The sequence below is a fragment of the Ochlerotatus camptorhynchus genome, unplaced genomic scaffold (assembly GCF_037179485.1).
Source record: "Ochlerotatus camptorhynchus isolate MF236.1 unplaced genomic scaffold, CSIRO-AGI_Acam_v1.1 ptg000146l, whole genome shotgun sequence".
Classification (NCBI taxonomy): domain Eukaryota; kingdom Metazoa; phylum Arthropoda; class Insecta; order Diptera; family Culicidae; genus Ochlerotatus; species Ochlerotatus camptorhynchus.
In genome coordinates, this window is record NW_027040636.1 from 1531443 (window position 1) to 1552536 (window position 21094).

Sequence of the window (21094 nt, forward strand, 5' to 3'; positions counted from 1 at the left end):
ATGTTTTTTTTTTAAATATTCTTCCTGGACTAAACAATTTCTGTATAAAGCATTCATGGGACAGTCATATGTTTCTACCGACATGGGTAATGTTTACTCAGTTGACAAATGTCATAATCTGAGTTACCGTTACCCAGTTTTCTCTATAGGCAGTTTACTCAAATTTGAGTAAAAGCATGTTTACTCATTCTTGAGTAACGTCGCTTTTGGCTGGACTGAGTGATTTTCGACTCAAAAATGAGTAGTCTCAAAATAGCGTGTGGAACAACCTTCTACCAGGGTTTGGAAATATTTTTTTTCAATTTTGGAGGCGTATTTAGGTATATCATTTCACAGTGTAGATTATTAACAGACATCATCTGACTAATCGATCCATATTTTGCTTTGCAAGTACGGTGGCGATCTACCGCAAACAAATGTGGATTATGCAATTGACAAGAAGGCACATAAAAAATAAGTCTTGATAAAATAAAGAATTAAAAAATATCCAAAGAAATTATTTTACTAAGAAATATACAACCAGCTTACACTCTTAACCAAATTGTAAAACGTTACTTCAGCTATCTTTACCAATAAAATTATAAAAATCAAAGGGTGTCTTAAGAAAATGAAAGTTTTATAATTTTTTTAATTTGAATTTACCAAGGTTTTTCTTTTAGTGCATTTTTTGCTAAAAGAACATTCAACTACCTACCACTTTTTCTCTGATATAATTTTGATCAGATCAATAATTTTCATGTTATATTTTTTTTAAAAATATATTCATTTTTTTTTTTTCAATACGCCCAACCATTGAACATGTGAGCAATGCTTCATTCGAATCGGAAGGAGTCGAGACAAAGCTAACACCTTTTTAGCGTTTTGATTTCCAGCCCATATGCATAAGTAAAGGTGCCTACTTTCAGAATAATTCCTTTTTCAGATTACAGAGTTATAACAACCACCATCAAGGTTTCTATGTTGCAATTATTTGACATCCGTTATAACATGTTATGACTTTGTGGTCTGAATGTACTAATAGATTCGTTTTCAGTGCAATACTTGTGCTCTGGTGGCGTCATTATCCGCACATCGTCAAACTGCAATTCTCAGTCTTGATTTTTTTTTTGAAGTTTCTTTAACATAAATCTAGAATTTCGTACGTTGAGAAAATTCGAAACCATAAATGTTATAATATATACTTTATAAGTCCCATAACATATCAGTTGTTCTTCTTCTAGGCTTCTAACGCTCTTTTTGTGAGTGTTTTGCCGGCTCTCAACTTAGTATTCTTTTGCCCTCCACAGTTATTGATACACCTAACCGGTGGATGTAAGATTCGCTTACAATTATGTGGGATTCATCATGTAAGTGGAGACCACATGAACCGAGGATGCGATATACCTAGCTGCGGTCCAATGCAAGAAAATTGGAGATCGAAAAATGTAGAGTGTATTAGTGAGGTAAATTAATTATGTCGAAAAAAAAAATAGGAAAAAGGTTGCCGACTGGACTCGAACAACGAACGTTGCGATTATCAGACCTGTGCTTTCTCCACTCTTCAAATACAACAAGGATAGGTTTTGCGGCAAGTTTTTAAAGAAACCAAAAGTCGATGAAGGAAATCGTTCAATGCAGATAGTATCTTTTAAGAGAATCAATTAATGCAGATATTATCGTTTAAATAGGAGATATTTAGACATTTTATTACATTATTGATTTGAAAGTTGATCCATCAGTATCACATAAATTTACTTATGTTGACCTTAAGTTGACCTTGAAGACGATGTAATGCTTTTTTTATCTTATTTATTTCGTGTTCTGATTACGCTTTCGACTTTACTAGCAAGCATTTTATTTATAACATTGTAGAACGACGCACATACTTGCCACGATTCTCTCCAATTCTCGTTCAGCAGTAAAAGCATGCGAAATCAAATTATCTTACTATGAGCGCTTCTTATTTGCATTTAGCCTAACCATTTTCCGAAGCATGGAGACAGAAGTGGAGAGAACAGTGGAGTGTTAATCGCATCGATCGTGGTTCGAGTTCCAGTCGGCAACCGTTTTTTTTTTTCTATATTTTTCGACACAATTCATTTCACTCACTAATATACTCCACATTTTTCTTTCTCCATTCTCTTGAATTGAACCACAGTTCGGAATATCTCATCCTCCATTCATGCCGTCTCCACTAACATCCTGCGATGATGAATCCCTCATAATTGTGAACAAGTCTTACATCCCCTGGTTGAGTGTTCAAATTTAGTCTAACTTTTTCCATGCACTGAGGCAAATACGAGCGACACATATGAATTTCATAAGCGCATTTTCGTCTAACATGAGGTAGCTCTCCGAGCGTAGATAGATGAGTGGTCCTGACACAGGACCCGTAATCTCAACGTCCATGGTTCTGTAGGCTCCGTTTTATTGTTTTTACTGTCGACATAATTTTTTATAAGATAAATCTATGAAATTCATACCGATTTCTTGTGGTTAAATTCATAAGTGGTATGGAATTCTTACGTGCGTTTGCCTAAGTGTAGGATTCAAAATGAACCTTAAGGGGAAGCAGACCGCTCCGAAAAAAAAAATTACGTTTTAATTTTTCTAAAAATATTGAAAAAAAGTATCAAAAATCTAAAAAAATCACATTTTTTCTAATTTTTTATAGAAAATTCACGTGCAAAAACATGTTTTATAAGTCATTATGGCATAAAGTTGGACTCAAAAAACCACAAAACATCAACTTTTCGGTTTTTCTGAGAGTCCAATTTTTGTTCATGATGGGATGGAAAAATTTTTTTTGCATGTAATTTTTGACAAAAATCTAAGGAAGAAACTGATTTTCTTGGATTTTTGATAATTTTTCCCAATATTTTTAGAAAAATAAAAACGTACCGAAATTTATTTTTTTATTTTTGTGCCGGTGAGCTTCCCCTTAACAATCTAAATAATCAGACAACATTAATCAGATTTCCGTCACATAAACCAATGATCCCACTTTGGATTCAAAGTGAAAAATTACGAGTTTTTATATATAACGATATTTGCTTTCATTTTAGTGTCTAAATAGTTGTCTTCAAAAAAAAAAAAAGGTCAAGATTAATATTAGATTCAATTTTTTTTTTATATTTGCTCTATTTAGGAGATTTTCAATCAAGATTAAATATTCTAAAAGATGCGAAACAATAAATAAAATTAAAACTTTCTTAACACACATACCAATAAGACGCTAAAATGTACACAGACAGCAGCAACCAATTGAGCTAGCGAGTATTCACTTTTAAAGCACTGTGCAATGCCGAAATTGTTGTTAAAAGTAGCAGCTTGAAAATAACTGCTAAACAGCGAAGCTCATAATTAGCTCCTAATGTTAAGCTTTGCCAGATTCATTATAGGATTTCAAGATAATAAAATCGATGTTGTGTGCGGAGGCACCAGTAGCCGCACCCCTTTTGCTAGCATATTCAGCGAGATCCTGCTTTGTACTTAGGGTGTGAAATCTCAAATGATGTTAGAGTTGGGGGTAGCGGTGAAACATGATTATCGCCTTAACAGCTCTTCTGCTAAATTCTGGGGGATTAGATCCGGGACATTAGACAGAGCGGTTGCCGGCTGAGCTAAAATATTGAAGATCAAAACTTGTCGCTAACAGGTTTTGCCATTTCAACGGACAGGGCTGGTTCATGCTGAATACAAACCATATGCAGATTAGAAATGTTTATGCCATCTATAAAGATTAACAGATGCGTGCACATAAAAAGATTATTACACTTGATTAATCATGAGGCTTGGTCTACAAAATAGTTGTTGGGATAGGTTATGTATTTACCATTTATAATTCTTCTGTAAACTTTTTTTTTTGTTTGTTTTTCAGACATGTTTGCAAGCATGGTATTATTATCCACAATCAGCCTGTCGGGTGGTTTCAGTGCAGGGCAAGCACTAATGCTCAATCCCGATGTGCTCCAGATGCTGATGAACGGTGGTTTCGATATACGACAACCGGCGCGAATTTTCCTACCTCCAAAGTACTATTCTTCGGGTTTGTACGATACTGGCCACCGCAGCCCGGAGGAGATTTTTCGCACCAATATTGAGCTTATGATGGAAGCCGTTTACGATGACAGCCTTCTCAACCAAAGCCCATCAACAGCATCATTATCGCAAGCCGCGCTGGCAACCGCAACGACATCGGGCGGAGCATTCAATCGGCCCAACTCAATTTCGTATTCCGATGGTGGCACAGGAAATCGCAATAAAGGAAGTGGAGCATTGAAGAAAAATACTGTAACAAATTTCAAATCGTCCTTGTCGTTAGCACCCTCTGCTTCAGCTTCAAGAAAGACGATTGCTTCGTCAATCGTTCGAGATCAGACCCGAAGCGGTGTGTCACAAATCGTCTCTCCTCTTGGTGGAAGCACTGGTGGCAACAGTAGACAGAGCTTTGACAGAAGGTACGTGGTTTGATGGCCGGAAATTTAATTACATCCTTTCCATCTTTGTGACACATTCATCATTATGCAAGAGACACAATCAGATGAATATGTTATGGTACTATTAAATGTCGTTCTTTTGCTCTCTTCCACATGTGCCGGATTCGTGCAGCGACCGAAGTCGGGATGCCACCGTCGACTACAATCTTCGATCGGCGCTTCCTGGTGAACCAGATGTCGATTATCCAATTCTGGGGCGTATTCCGGAAACAAGCTTCAAATGTCACCAGCGTCGTGACGGTATGTTAAATCTGTTGTTACATTTATGATCACAAGTTCCTTATTAGAATACACAAATTGTCCTGGTGTCACATGAAATGTGCAACTTTCTCACAAAAGTTTCCAGAAGTCAGATGAACCCACTAACGGAATCACGCGGAGAAATTGTTTTCTGAGGATGGCTGAAAAATACGCACACCTAAACGTTGAGCTATTTAACAAAAAAAAACATTTAATTGAAGCTTGCCGAACAAAATCAAGACTATCGTAATCCGAATTATACAAGCGTCAAATTTATTTTTATATGGCAGGATTGGTATTAAAATTGACAAAATTATCGTTATTGTTACGTCAAAATCATCTTAAAATATATATCAAAATGTCAAAAATGGTAATAAAGGTTTTCCATCAGATAACACTTTTAGCTGTGTCGGTGGTGTAGTGGTAAGCGTAACTGCTTCTCACTCCAATAGGCCTGGGTTCAATCCCAGTCGGCGCCACCAGAATGTTCTGTGGCAATAACATCTCTGAACACGCCTTCCTTCGGAAGGGAAGTAAAGCCGTTGGTCCCCGGTCCATGAAATGAGTTAATGGGTCGATAGGTAGGGTTCAGGTGTGGCAACTGCCTCCCTGGCCTCGGTAGCATCGGTACTCAGTACGGAAAACAAAATCGACGGAAATCAAATCAAGGAAAAAAAAAAAAAGAAGAGACAACTTTACTTTCAAACCTTATTCTCATGCGGGTCTATCCGGAATAAACTAGTTTATTTTTTTTCGAAATATCAACAGAACAAATAATGAAAGTTATCATCACGAATTATCTCGATGATATACCTTGCAATTCTATACGATTGTATCTCATTGATAGGGGCCTCCCATTATTAGTTATAGACATGCTGAAAAGTACCATAATACTAAACTACGAATAAATTAACAGCTTGAATATATAGCCTTGAGCGAGATTTGATGGATCCAAAAACAGTAGGAGTTCACCGATGCTATTGGAGGGCTAAGTTTGGAGCCACTTTTTCATGAGAAGCATATCTGAACCAATCTTTATGTGACCATTGTGTGCCACAAAGGGGGGTAACATAGATGGAGACGTTACATTCTGCGAAAGCAATTAATGTTGATATGTGGAAGCAGCGTTTTCGTGGTGGATCGGGGAATAGATTAAGCTCGGTTGTGTTCTGGAATCTGCTATTCCATATGAGAATCGACGTAAATGTTCTACATTTTATATTTATTTCCTTGATGTCAACATGGGACTTCGTTAGCGTTTAATAGAAAAAGGAACAGGTGTCTGTTATCGACTAACATGATTTGATCATGAAAAACATTATAATTAGCAAAGACTTTCCTAACATTTATCGCATTCTATTTTACAGGATATTATGCTGACGTGGAAGCACGCTGCCAGGTGTTTCGAGTATGTGCCAATACCGATGATTCTGGATCCGGTTTTGCCTTCCTTTGTCCTAATGGTACTCTGTTCAATCAAAAATACTTTGTTTGCGATTGGTACATGAATGTTCGATGCGAGGAAAGCGAAAATTTTTACAGCAAGAACGAGGAACTAGGTAAAAACACAGCTGACTTTGGCAAAATGATGGGAGCAGTAATGTCAATGGTTAGCTTTCCGATGATGTCCTCGATGATGTCTGATGGCGCAATCCGCGATGTGAAACCGAGTTCACTTAACAACGAGATCCTAGCGAATAGGAAACATGGTCACGACTTTAGTACGGGAGACTTTGTAGATCAAAATCTTCCAGTATATCGCATAAACAGCAATATGGTACAACCGGGTGGTGCGAAGAGCGACGTTTTTCAATCAAAATTCAATAAGGAGAGTAGTTTCCAACATCATACGGGCAAAGACGTGCCACATCCATCGAAGCAAGTATATGTTTCAAGTTTGGGAACACTTTCTACCGACCCACAGTCAGGGTTCGACCCAAGGAAATCGTCCTTCCTCGTACCACCAGGTGGTGCACAACTGCTACCACCAAGATTGACGAGTGGATGGAAAGCATCATCGGTGAACCAACAGCACTATAACGAAGAGGTAAGATACTCAATTTCCGACAACATCAACTGTCTACAAACTAAAATAGTTGAGTGTTCATTGTCATCTGCACAAATATTTGAATTCCTGCTTGGGAAGTTTAAGAAAACGGCGGCAAACATAGACAAGACACAATTTCAGAGCAGTATCTTTGAGAACGCACACATACACTCGTTCACACATACGCGACTGCAGGAACATCTTTCTTAAAAAGTTTGCCTCCTCGACGAAACGACGAAGAAAATTGTTCATTCTACCGACTAATTTACTTCCATCCGGTGCAGCCTGGGAGTGGAATCATGCTGGGAAAGTTGGTACTCTCACTTGCCTTTAACCTAGTTCAGAGGAAAGGATGGGTGCAAGCAGTGCCTAATATGCCAAGATCGTTTGTCATGACACTACGATTCGTTTCCTTATAAGTATTCATTGTGCACTGGATGATTGTGAGCGTTGAAGCTATCGTCGTCTTTTCTACCTCTGCCTAACGATTACTTTTCTTGGAAAGTAATCTAAATGAAGTTGATTTCACTTGCTTGGCTTTACACGATTTTGAGATCGTTAATTCGTTAGTTAGGATAAACGGCTTTACTGATGTTTTTAAAATAATGACGGTGATTTTTTTGTTCATCCGATGGTAGGTATCCAGTTAAATTAAACATGTATTTATGAATCTGAGCAGTTTCACGTTTTGCGAATTCCATGAAACTTTTCAAATAGCCCAATCTACAATGTAGATTGGAGCGAAAAATTTTTATTTTGCATCAGTCTAGTGGACATACTGCAAGTATTGAAATTCTGAACTTTTCTTTCCACAGTAAATCACGAATAACTTTTTAACGGTTAAAAATTAGGTTAAAGTGTCTTCGGCAAAGTTTTTGCTTATAAAATTTCCTGTTGCATTTGATTGATAATAGCGCTATGTTTGATACCCACTTTTGATGATTGAATGCAGTGATGTACAACAAAAAAACATCATTTTAGAGAATTTGAAAAATTGTAACTAACAAATTGGATAGAGAACATGGCGTAGCAATTTTTTCTCTTATAGTTTTGACCCTTGGGAATCTGCGAAAAATATAAAAGGGTGAGATTTCACTTAAATTTAAAGAACTAAAAATATTTATTGGATAATAGCTATGGAAATTGGACTTTTTTCAAAAATATCGTTGGGGTGACCTCTAAACAACATTTCTCAGAGTTGCCGCCCTACAAAAGTTTGTTTGTAACACCCTTAGCTATCATTTGCAGGGTGAGCCTCCAGATTTCCAGACATAGTGCAATTTTGGGACACCCTAATCTACATTGATCGATTTCCTTCATTGACTCTCTCTCTCTCTTTCGTTAATAACTCGGCTCCAAAAACAGGTTTAGTTGTTCTTATCGTTCAATACGCTTGATAATACTTTCTTTTATCAGACTATGTAAACAAATTAGCCCAAAATATGAATGCCGGCAAGTTATTAACGAAAGAGAGAATCGATGAAGATTATCGATCAAAGTAGATAGAACCTATTGAAAAGTGACGCGAGAATTGTTCACTAGGGGTAATGAACCAAGTTTGCGTCGTGTTCGAATAATATATCATAGTACAAAAACGGCTTCTCTAATCGAAATGACGTTTGAAACAGAGTTGTAGGAAACTGGAATGCCTTATCAGAAAAACATATGCACTGAATAAAAATCACAATTTTTGGCAAACATTGAAAAGTAAAATTGTTGAAACATCAATATTAAGAAAAAAAAAATTTTAGATTTTTAAACTTATGTTGAATTTTTTAAGCGTTCATTGTGTACTTTTCAGAAAATTTAGCATTTTTTCTAATCTTCCAATAAAATACTTAAAAAAAAAATAAAAAGTGTGCTTTTGTTGTTGTTGTAAAGCTTCGTTTTTATTTTTATGAAAATTTGGAATTTTTTTAGTGTGCAATTTTTTTTTTCTGAAGGCAAACCAGTTTCCTTTAACTTTATCTCAGACGACAATTTGATTAGATGAGCCGTTTTAGAGTTATGATTTACTGAAAAATATCGAATACACAATTTTCAAAAATGGCTGAATTCCAGCACAAACTTGGCCCTGAGCGAATTTTCATGGAATTCTGAGAGGTAAAATCTAAAATTGTTTATATTTTCGCTATTTGGCCTGGAACCGCTTATCTGTAAAAATAGATTGTGAAAATGGCCCAGCGTAGTGGTTTATATCCATACCTCTCACGCCATCCTCGGACTAGTGAAGAATGACCCAAGAGTGTTACAGTGACAATTAAAAAAAAAAAACAGATCTGTTGGATGAGCTAAATTGCGCTTTATATGTTATGCTTAAGAACTCGAAAAGAATGCATTTATACAAATTGATCTTAATGTGTTCCTAACCCTATATAATTAACAGATTTAATTTTTGAAATATAAAAAAAAAAACAAAATAAAACATTTTTGAAGGCACTTCATTTTGATGAATGTTGCAGGTAGGGTGGTTCAAAAATGACGAAATCAGAAATGGATATTTATTATTTATGATGCAACAGGAGAACATATGATTTCTCTTACAGTTATGTATGTAGACCATGTCCATATTCTCAAACACATTTTCATTTTGTTGTTGTAGTATATCTACGCGATATACATTACAAACATGATTGAAGACATAGCTTGATTGGAACGGTGAAATGACATAAAAAAATTCTCCATTTACTTAAGAATACATCTCCTGCGTATGTTGTGAACCAGCTTGCAAACCATTATGTTGTTTCCTCCTACCGTTGGACAAAAATAGCAGGTCCACCACGGGGGCAGCAATCAAGAATTTTGACGTAGCTTTCATCAATGTGATGAATACAGGCGTTAGGGTGACTGCAACAGACTAGTCTTTCTAGCATACAGCCCTGCGCAATGCAAGTGTGATAGAGTAAGCTGTTTTGTTCTGTCGTACCTCCGTCAGTTTTACCACTGTCAGTATGCCCAAAAGTGCCAGATTGTCCAAAAATGTCAAAATGATATGCATCTTTATGGCATCTATATGTGGTTGACAAGGATATGCTCCCCCTGACCTCAACCCATGCATCCTAGATGTAAACAGTATGTAGTATGTCTCCACAAACGAAGTGACAGACGACTAACTGGTGGAGATATCAATTAAAATAATGTGGTTCGCTATAACAGAATATTCTTAGAATCTTGTGCCATCCGCCACCAGATGGGCTAGTATTTTTGTTTTGATCTGAACAATGTTGATTTTGTGTGCAATGATCTTTGACAGTGTGCAAAGAGTGTATCATGTTGTCATTGGTTTTATGCATGTTTTGAGTAGAGTGAAAGAGATAGAACTAAAACATTCTAGTACATTTGGTAAAAATGCTAGTACAATTCGAAAGTTTTCGAGCAGCACCGTCTGTCACTTTGTCTGTGATGTCTCCACCATGGCAGGACAGCCGAACAATCGGTATGTTTTTATTTCCATTTCTTTCAGTATCATCACACAACATAAGGGCCCCGCTCTTACACGATCAGTCACTTATGATGTCAGAAGTCGTTAGTCCAACTACACTGTACCAAAACATCACCCTATGTTCGAGTGAATCCTCAGCCCATTCAAATCGAAGCATCAAAATCGCTTTTTCGAATGATAGCTGCAACCCGATGATGGTTGTTTTGTAATCAGATGATTCTCCTCTCGACTTCAGGATGAACAATGATACGAGAAGCAAACGAACCTCAGTTGAAATATGAAATGCTCTCTGTAGAATGATTGTCATTCCGAATCGAAATGCATACGGTATTGGTTCAGCCTTATAACGCAAATAATCCAAAATGATGATGTAAATAATTTTATCGAACATCATTTGCTAAACGAGGTGGAAACATACTAATCACTATCAGAGGTGATACGAACATTGGTATAGCGTGGAAACTGAAGATTGTCTATTTCGTGGAGTAGGAAGACTCCTCTACCAACCTGTAAACAAGCGAATTATAAATCTAATTTAAAGCATTTGCAAGTCATGCTATTCTTAAATTGTTGTTCTTTGTTTTACAGCCAATTTTCAAATAAATATCATCCTTCAATTGGATGACAGTCATATGGATGCTCATCAGCTGATAACGAATTCAACAATAAGGCAATCATCCACAATTCAAAAGCATCTTGTCAACGGGCTCGAGCAATGCGAAGTATTGCGGATGATTTTGTTCACTGAACGAAATTTTAAATTAAAATTCTTGTTTCGAAAAAAAGACTGGTTTTTTAAAGAAAATTTACTTTGAACACATTTTTTCAAAGCCATCATGGCAAAAAGTTGGCCTCAATAAATAGTAAAAAATGATCTTTCGGTTTCTAATAGATTCCAACTTTTTTTTTCATGATGAGATAAAAACATATTCGATTTAGGTTAGCGACTGAAAGTCAATTTTTATTTGTTATATGCGACAGTTAGAAGATACTGAGAGGTTAGCACATATCATCGGCAAGAGACGTGCGTGTGACAAAATTTCCGAAAAAATCTAAGGGCACCGGTGGGATTCGAACCCACAATTCCCATTCAGTACACGGGTGCATTGCCAATTATACAACGGTGGACCTATGGTCTACGGATGTATTTGGCTAATGACATATGAGTTTCGAATCCGTTTCCCTCCCTTAGTCTTTTTGCGCAAGCGTTCTCAATACACAACAATCGTCTATTACCGACGATATGTGCTTGTACCGCAACCACTCAGTATCGGTCGATGTGAACAAACACAACTCGTCTCTGTTCTACATCACACATGTTGGATACGGGATGTCCAATGCAGTATGAATAGAGCAATGAGCCGCTGGCCTCACCTCCGACCACCGGGCCATAGTGATGATTTATCATCAAATTAATTTTCGATTTAGGTTAGCGACTGATAGTCAATTTTTAAATAAAAACATATTTTTACATATAAATATAAAGGAAAACCTGATTTTCTTAGATTCTTTATATCTTTTCCAATATTTTTAAGAAAAATTCAAACGTGAAAAGGTGTTTGTTTATTGGGCTGTAAGCTTCCCTTTAAAGGAAATAAAAATGTTGAACAGTCATTAAAAAGTTGGGTAAAAAACAATTCGAAAGGTCTCGTTAAGCGGTATTTTACTTTTTACCATCATGATGAAGAAAAAATAATTTTGCACGAACGTTTTCTTAAGAATCACAGGAAAAAGCGCAGTTTCTTGGATTTATGATATAATTTTTCGTTATTTTTAGGAAAATCAAAGTGTAAGTTTTTTCGCGGGGGTCTGTAAGCTGCGCGTTAATAACCCATGTTCTTGTTTTTGTTCAAAGTGTATTTTCCATTTAAATAAAAACTTGTTTTTTGTATGGAAAATACAGTTCAAACGAAAACGAGAATATAAGTGGAAGACTGCAATGCAATTTCCCATTGATGACGTTACGCTGACATTAATGGCGTTAACGTCATAAGCGACACGGTACGAGTGAACATTTAGCAGGAAAACAATATTTTCTCTACGATTTTTTGTTTTTAGTACCTCCGAGCATTCATTGCATATATATCATATTAACGCAACATTTTTCACGATGGAGATTTTTTTAATCGTAGATCGGGTTTGGGTAATGCGTAATACAACAACTTAAATTTAATTAGAAGACCATCATTTCATTGTAAGGAGCGACAAGTTCAGAAGCCGTCTTCAACCATAGTTTGAGTACTTAACACTAGACAAAAGACAATACACATAAACCTGTCCCACCAGTTCGAGCGCGAATCTAACTGTCACTCCATGACAAAAAAAAAAAACAATACGCCTAAACGTATGGATGGTATCATTAACCACTCACAAGCGATGTACAATTACGACTGCTTCACATATTTTTTTCATTAATTACAGGCCATTTCTGCACCACCAATGCCAAAAGTTGAGTTCGAGCTGTTGATGGGCAAACTGTTAAAATCCTGGACCGATATGGGATTTGCAAAGGCCCCAGCACCACGCCTCCAACCGAAACAAGTCTTTCTTCCACCATCAGGCGTTTTACCACCATCACCGGTACCATTTGGGTCGATTAGGCGATGGGCAGTCACCGGAAAATCTCAAATTGCTCAAGCCCCTCCAGCACCGCGTAATCCAAATCCTGCCACGGTTCAAAACGTGATCCGAGTGAATAAAGTATCCGTAGCGCCACAAAGTTATCGCCAGCCAAGCTATGTTTCTGTCCCGCAAACTGGTTATTTTATTCCGCAATCTGTTGCACCGAGATTCATTGTGGCAAGCCGTCCACCCGTAAATCCATCACCAGCTCAGATTTCACGAAGGAATGACGTCTTAGTTCAAAGAATTCTACCACCAACACCAGCGGCTGTTGGGCGAGAAGTTGGGTACGACATAGAAATCGTTCCCTCTAAAGGATATTATTTGAATAATGAGCAAGAGAGAAAATCATATTTTCATGCGCTACAGAAACGACTTCCAGGATTGGAAAATGGTTCGTATTACAACAGTGGCGTTTCATCATACAACGTTCCGATCAGTAGTATAGGACCATTCTACAATGCTCGTTATTAAGAGGATTCAGTCTGAGCTTTAATCAATAGTCTTTGTACACACCTCATTAGCTGTAACTTGGTATGTTCGTAGTTGGTATCTGACAGATTCCATAGTAACTCAAATTGTGAATAACTTGTTTGTAAGTACATCTGAAATAAATTGCGATTAAAATAATCTAAATAAATTGTTGATGCAATAGGAAGGCGATATTATTTAGTTTCTCATATATGCGATGACATCATATAAACAATGTTTGTGCCGAGGGGGCGACTCTATCTACGAGGCAGGAAAACTTATGTGGTTAGCTGCGTGCATGCTGAGTAGATAGCAAGTAGATTGGTGACGATACTGAAGATTATCTTCAAAAATATGATGCGCGATGCAAGTATATTCGAGAAATGAAAGAAGATTTTTCGAAGATTGATTCACTAGCGGGAGATTTGAGCATCTAGAATTGAGAGTTAGAATTGTCGTCCCCTCAGTTTGTGCTTATGTTTTTACTTTTTAAAGTGGGAGCCATTTGAAATATTTTGTTCTCACCCTCCATTTAAACCATAAGCGAACAACATCCCTAATGGTAAACTTATTCCTTAAATAATAATAATAAATAATTCCTTGAACACATCGTTAAGCACTTTTTATGGTATTTTTCTATTAGGGTCACCCTTAAATCAAAACAAAGAAGAAGAAAAATATATGGTAAACTGGACACACTTGATCTCCTCCTGTTTTCTCGGAATCTAGAAAGGATTTTTTTTTTGGAAAGTTGCCAAAATGTTTGGGCTAGACGATAAAGCATAGTTATGCTAGCATTTGCGTCAGCTTGTGGATAGCACACACTACGAAAAAGTCATGTAAATATCGGTTCCCTGAGACCGACATGTAAGCGGCCTTTTTGACATAAGAATTAGTTGAAAGAAACGAGAAAATTAATTCAATCAAACGTTCTATTCGTCGACTTGCTTATGTCTTAGTTTGAGAACACTTAATTTTTGTTTGTTTACGTTCCATGATTTACGTCCAATATGGATTACGTCTAGTATAAAATTTGTTATTTTAAGTGTGCATATATTGTTGAGAATAGTTCTCATATTTTAACTCCGTTAGACTTTGTAGTGTCTGAGTTTAGCTCTTGGTTGCCTTGAGTGAATAACCGGCCCAGACAACCAGAAATCGTATAAAAATGTACAGACAGTATCATAAATTGCTACAGATTATGTCAACATCGCATATAAGAATGACATACATCGCATTATGTTTAAGTTAAATAGTATAGAATGCAAATTTCCGACTTATATACGCTGAATATTTTTTCCATCGTACATTAAATCAGATTACATCGTAAGACTTTTCAAATTGATTATGATTATAACAGATTACATTGTATATAATATCAAATCAACTAGTTCAAAAAGAAATTAAAATTTGCACGTATATGGCCTCCACTTTTGTACGTATAAGGCATTCTTTTGCATCTTTACGATTTGTTTGTTTGTATATATGTTTATAAATTACAAAAACAGCTTTGAATATACGTGCACTCGAGTTGTCTGGGAGGATTGGTGATGAAAGTGCCAGCCAAACAAAAATTAAAATTGCATGGAAGAAAGGTTTTTCATTGTGCAGATCCAAAATTTGGATAGAAAAATCATTCATGTTGGCACCAACCAGCCGCTGACGGAGATTGCGAGCAAACTGAAGGATGCCTCGCCGGATACGCCCAAGACTGGACGGGCGGTAGCTGGTGACCGCGAACGGTTCCTGGGGAAAGCGCTAGACGTGAACCTCCTCCCAGATGACCATGTCAATGCAAGGAAATTTGTTTCAGTTGAAAGAAGTATTACTAAAAAAGGTAATTGCTAAGACGGGTACGTAGAAGAAGTAATATTTGAGTTTTAGAAAAGATCATATCAAATTCTTCTCAGATCGAAGTGCCACTCGATAACATAGTTCTAGAAAAGAACTTTAGTGCAAAGCAAGTGCAAGTGATCGCGTAAAATGCATTTCAAAGTGTTTTTTATCAGCGTCCTTTTCGTTATTTATTCACCTGTTTCGGTTTCTACAACTTTGTCTTAGACATAATTTCAAAGAGCCGCTTTCGTGCTGTATTTTGCTGGGGGGGACGTGCTGTCAAATCAGCCTACTGATCATTCTTGTATGAAACTGGTTCCAAACGTAAACAATCGCTGTATGTTTCTTATGGCTTGTTTACGTTTGGAACAAGTTATGCGAGGTAGGCAACTATTGTTCGTATTTGACAGCCACCTCCCCCCCCCTTGGTATTTTGATGAGAAATCAAATGTCGAGTGCGCTATTGTCAAAGGTTGGGAACGAGTGGGTTCCCAAGTTCCAACATAGATTTGCCAATTGGTTCATTCGGTAAGAGAGTCGTCCTAGTGCTTTTTCTGGTTTTAGACGTTTGATGTTTTGTACCTTAAAGTTTTTTTGCTCATGATTTGCCTGAAGAATTTTTGAATTAGTTTGGAAATAACCCGGAAAAGTCTTGTAAGTGCCTTTGGTTCAAAAGTAGTGCAGCAAGCCAGTAAGAGTACAACATTAATGAAACTGGCTGAGATCTTCCCTTTATTTTTATTTATATGTTTTTAAATTTATAATATATTTTTGTTATATTATTCTCTACTGAAAAAAGCTCTCACCTGTTTGTGTTCAGCGTTGGAAATTTTTGCGAGGTTTTATGAAACACACAAAAGGAAAAATTCACGAGTCATTGAATCGAACTTTTCCTGTAGATTGATTAGAGACCCTTTTTTCATTTTTTACGCAAGGGAAGATAGAACTAGGGTTCCTACCTCCTTTTCGTTTATCCTGCGGCCTTTTATTCCATTTTTGGCGCTATAACCATAAGCCATATAGGGCTTAGATAAGAGTAAGTGCTCATGTCCCAACCACTCGAGGAAAATGGAGCATCATTTAACTTTTTTAGATTTTTAGCCCAATCATTTATAATAACGGAACGTACGGTACGAGATGTCCACGTTTCATCCATTTATTGGATTCTGAAACATCGTGTTTAAATCTTTGATTTAAACAGGCCCGATGTTTCTGAATCATCTTGCCCCTTAAATGCTGCACATTAGGCCTGGCCGTTTTGATATATTTTGCAAATCTCTGATGAACAAAATATACCAAATAGACAAGAAAAAGGATAGAGGTATGTCTAACATTTTCCAGGATGCTTTCATGAACTGGCTGTGTTGGTGTTAGATTAGATAAGATTATAGATCATATCAAATTCTTCTCAAGAGCAATTGTTGTCATCATCGGTGAGGTCGTCACCGGTATCGAAACATAGTAATAACAGATTGAACGGAGACTTGATCGTAATTGTTTTGAAGTATATGGAGCTCGGTGGCCTAGTAGCGACCGATTTCGATTACTGAGCAGAATACCGTGGGTTCAAATCCAAGCTCCTTTGCGCTATGGAACCGTTAGGACATCTATTCAGCTTATCGTTTGCCTAATCGAATCCTGCTGCAATCCCAACCCTTTTATCCAACATCCCAGTGATTTCTCGTGAAAGTGCAGAGGTGTTCTCGACTGTCATTAAAATGAGTATAACGTCAACATATTCCTACCTATTCCTTTCTCGACCAGCATTCGGACGTGGCCGGTGCTGGTATTGCCTAATTTTAGATCACCAGTATTTAAACATTGAGGATGAATGCTAGTCCCAATCAACGTCCATTGGTTCTCCGTGTAATTACAGCTGATCTGGCACTAACTGAGTTGCATCATAGGGCGGTCAATCATGCTCATGTATTTATCAAAAATCTGCACTACTTTTGATCCTTCTTTTTCGGTTGATTCTAAATCCGTACACCTGTGTACACTCTTAAAATTGCAGTACTTTTATATAATAATTGTCAGCACAATATAGAATTGGCCATGGTTAAATACACGCTTGAGAATTTGAAGAGCGCTTTACCGATTTACCGTTAGTGGAAAATCCTTTCGGGAAGCATCCCGGGCAACGATTTTACCTTTCTGGCCGGAACATGTTCCGGTGAATACGGGTTGTGAGTCTATAACCTGCCTATATTGATATCAAGATCAATGGTGGTCATAGTGAGCGTTCAGGACCAAATTGGCCACATCTGAAAAAAAAACCCTATCCGATGCAAAACTAGTGAGATCGTTACCCACAAATACGTCAACATTAATTTTGAGATAATCCCGCCGGCTAGCAAACGGAAATCAAGTACAATGATAACACATTTATAAGAATGTCTTTCAACTGGAACAAACTCATCAAATCTAACTATGATCGATGTCCAACGGTGCATATTCATACCTTATGTATTCAGAAATGGCAGAAAACGACCTGTAATTCGTCCAACTTGTACACAATGTATACATTCTGCATAAGGCAGACGGGCTTGAATCATTCTCCACGATAACCACCGACAAACCGAAATGCATGACCATCATGCAAGCACATCCCCCTCCAGCCGATATCAGCCAAACAATAACTAGATGTGAATTACTTTTCTTCCATTTAATTCTCAATGTTGCTTGGTCATTAACTCCACTCAGCCAAAGGCCAAGCACTGCATTATCGAACGGTTTTCGGTTTTTATTCTTTTGCAAGGCTAATCTCTTCAGAACTTTCTCTAGCTAATAAATTATCGCACTCGAAAGAATAATTTTTTTTTTGCAATTATTGCTCATGTTTTAAAGTAAGAAAACCTTCTAGAAATGATTCCAAGAGAATAAAAATAAAAATATAATCTAAAATGCCAAAAATTAGAAAAACTCATTTCAAAAAGAAAGAAAATTGCTGGAAATTATGCCATCGTGACAAATTTAAAGTACATACAGTATCCTTCGTAAAAAGTGCTTATTTTTAATGGAAAAAAGTCTTCAACCTAACGTACTTCGTCCTATCTAATTTGACCTATCGTTCTTCGAACTAATGACCTAACACCCCTAAAAAACGTGACGTGTTGTAATAACAGTATATTCTCGAATATTGGTTTCTAGCCTATTATGCATCGGGGGCCATAAGTTTTAATATTTTAATGTAACAAATAAAAACAGTTAGATCCGTTTGGGACCTGACGAACCACTTATTTTTCACATATAAAAAAAATAAACAAAATTTTTGAATTAAAAAAATATTATTTTAGAAATACTAATCTCTAGGCCAATTTGTTTCCTCAAAAGATTAAGAAATATTTAATTTATAACAAAATGATCCTTAAATCAGCTGCGTCATCCTAATCTCAGTCTGCCCGTACATCAGCTCTCAAATTGTTTAAAAAATCTTAAAACAATGTTTGAAATGGATACATGTCAAGAAGATTCTCTGCATGTTGCAACTGATTCGGGCATAATCAGGTTCTCAAAGTTGACCACTGGTAAAAATAAAAGGTAAAGGTAAAAGTGATTCATATGTGGACAGACATATATCGTAGTTGGATATAATTTTTCTAGTATTCATCATTAATTCATTAACCATCCTCCCTAATACAAATAACCTTAAAAAGGAGCTTAACGACGTGTTCGGGGTATCTTACAAACAATTTGTGGAATAGTTCACGCATCCGGGCTATCGTTCGTTTATAGTATTTGTTTATTAGGGCTGTCAATTTCACTTCCTGACAGTCACAATCAGCGATTTCATCGATTTTCACTCACAAGCGTGTCTTAGCAAGCAAAATTGACAGGTTTTATGCGTCAAATTCATACAATTTACTAGTAAAACATGTGATCACTATTTATTTAATTATACCAAAAAACAAGTAGCAAGTACAACAAAACTCTATGTCCTGGGAAGTCGAGAAATGTTTCAGCCCGAAAAATTTCTAGTCCGGACTGGGAATCGAACTCTTGCAAATCTTGCATTAAAGCTGCGCCTTTTTCTACTGAGCTAAGAGAAGGCCCCAAGGAAACCAGAATTGTAAAAAAAAAAATTGCCGGGATTCGGTGAAAAAACTAAGGGTGTAATTAAAAATAATTTTTCGAAGAAATTGAATGATATAAAAAATGTTTTTTTTAATTGAAAAAAAAAATGATTGATCACTTTGTTTTGTTATGGTTTTATTAGTTTATAGCATCACTTTAAAATAGTGATTTTTTTAAAGAAATCATTTTTGAAAAAAAATATTTTGGACCTTTTTAGCATGAAAATGGTTACCCTAATGACAATATAAAAAAAAATACGGGTCCAATGTTTTGCGATAAGAAAAAAAACTAGCAATTTTTACGAAATTTCGAGAACCACTATATCGTTTTGCTATGGAATGGCTGTATAAGAATAGTTCCGATAGATTTGCTTGTTGTACTGCAGACGGTATTTTCAACCTCTGCCTGAAATTATTTAAACCGTTGGCTAACAGGCCATATAAAAGATCAAAATGCTTGCTAACAGAGTATTACTTGACCGATTTTTTGGGAAGGTTTCTGGGTTATTAGGGGTAAAAATCATACTATTTTCCTATTACCGCTGTTTAACCAGCTGGTACCATAAAGATTCCAAACAAAAATTGGTGTGTCCATTATATTATAGTATACTTATCAGCCATGATGCCCTGAGGCATTTCTGATCAGATAGATCTTCGGAGAAACATACGGTGCCGTTGACAAAGTGATCATTTCTGAAATTTACAGATTATTTGATGATTCTTTTCAAAGCACAGGATTATGCATTTCTTGTTCGAAATATGTTTTCACAGATTCAAAGTGTCTGTGTGGATCATACACGACGTATTCCAATGAATCACAGATGTTCTAGCGTCTCCAAGTTATCCTGGAGATCAGATGATGTATTCGTTCGTAGTGGTTCGTTTTCCAAATAGATGTGTCTGTGTGGATCATGTAAAACCTCTTTCCAAATCGTTCTGACGTTCATATGATGTGTTCTAAGTAGAAAAAAAATCTGAATTTTACTCGTGATGGATGTAAACATTCATGCATGTAAACTTCGTTTTCACGTATACTAGCAGCTTGCAAGAAATGTTGCAAACATAGGTGGACATGTCTCATAAATTTACACGATCTATAATGTAAACTTGTATGTTATATGACGCTTCATATACACAGTTCGAATAAAATACTGTAAATTTATGTTCAGTATGATGCACATAAATGGAGCGTCACATATCAAATAAGTTTACATTATATAACATGTAAAAGTTCTGAGACATTTCATGCAATGTACCAAATATTGCCCATTTTTTACAAGTTGCTTAATTGCGTGAAATGAAATACAAATTTACGTGACTGAATGTTTACATTAGTATTAAAATTCAGAATTTTTATCTGTGTATGTCCATCATATTAACGGAAAGTTACACTACTTTTTTTTAGCTGTGTACTGCATCATCCAAGATTGGGATGTCCAAATACATCCAAGCATATGTGGATCATACACGACTTATTGCCATGTACACACAGATAAAAATTCTGAATTTTAATAGTGATGTTAATATTCATTCACGTAAACTTGTATTTCATTTCACGCAAACGAGCAACTTGTAAACAATGTTGTTTACAGCAATGGGCTTTTGTATGCAATATTTGCTACATTGCATGAAATGTTTCAGAACATTACATGATATATAATGTAAACTTATATTATCTGTGACGCTCCATTTATGTGCATCATACTGAACAGAAATTTACACTACTTTTTCGAACTGTGCACCAGATGTTCTAGGTTCTCCAAATTATCTAGGAGTTCAGATGATGTGTTATACTAGATCAACCAATATTGAGACAATATCATAGTGTCTGTGTGGATCATGCACGATCTATTGTCAAGCATTCTAAATGTTCTAGGTTCTCCAA

The 21094-nt window shown here is 36.3% G+C and overlaps 1 protein-coding gene across 1 annotated transcript in view; it reads left to right on the forward strand.

Moving 5' to 3' along the window:
• The window catches only part of LOC135700958 (uncharacterized), a 48785-nt gene extending 35482 nt beyond the window's left edge, over positions 1-13303 (forward strand). Inside the window, exons 2-5 of the mRNA XM_065221625.1 lie at positions 3860-4439; positions 4600-4718; positions 6086-6765; positions 12629-13303. Of these exons, the coding sequence (XP_065077697.1) occupies positions 3860-4439; positions 4600-4718; positions 6086-6765; positions 12629-13303 (2054 nt within the window). The remainder of the gene's footprint in view (positions 1-3859; positions 4440-4599; positions 4719-6085; positions 6766-12628) is intronic.
• Positions 13304-21094: the final 7791 nt, after the last annotated feature.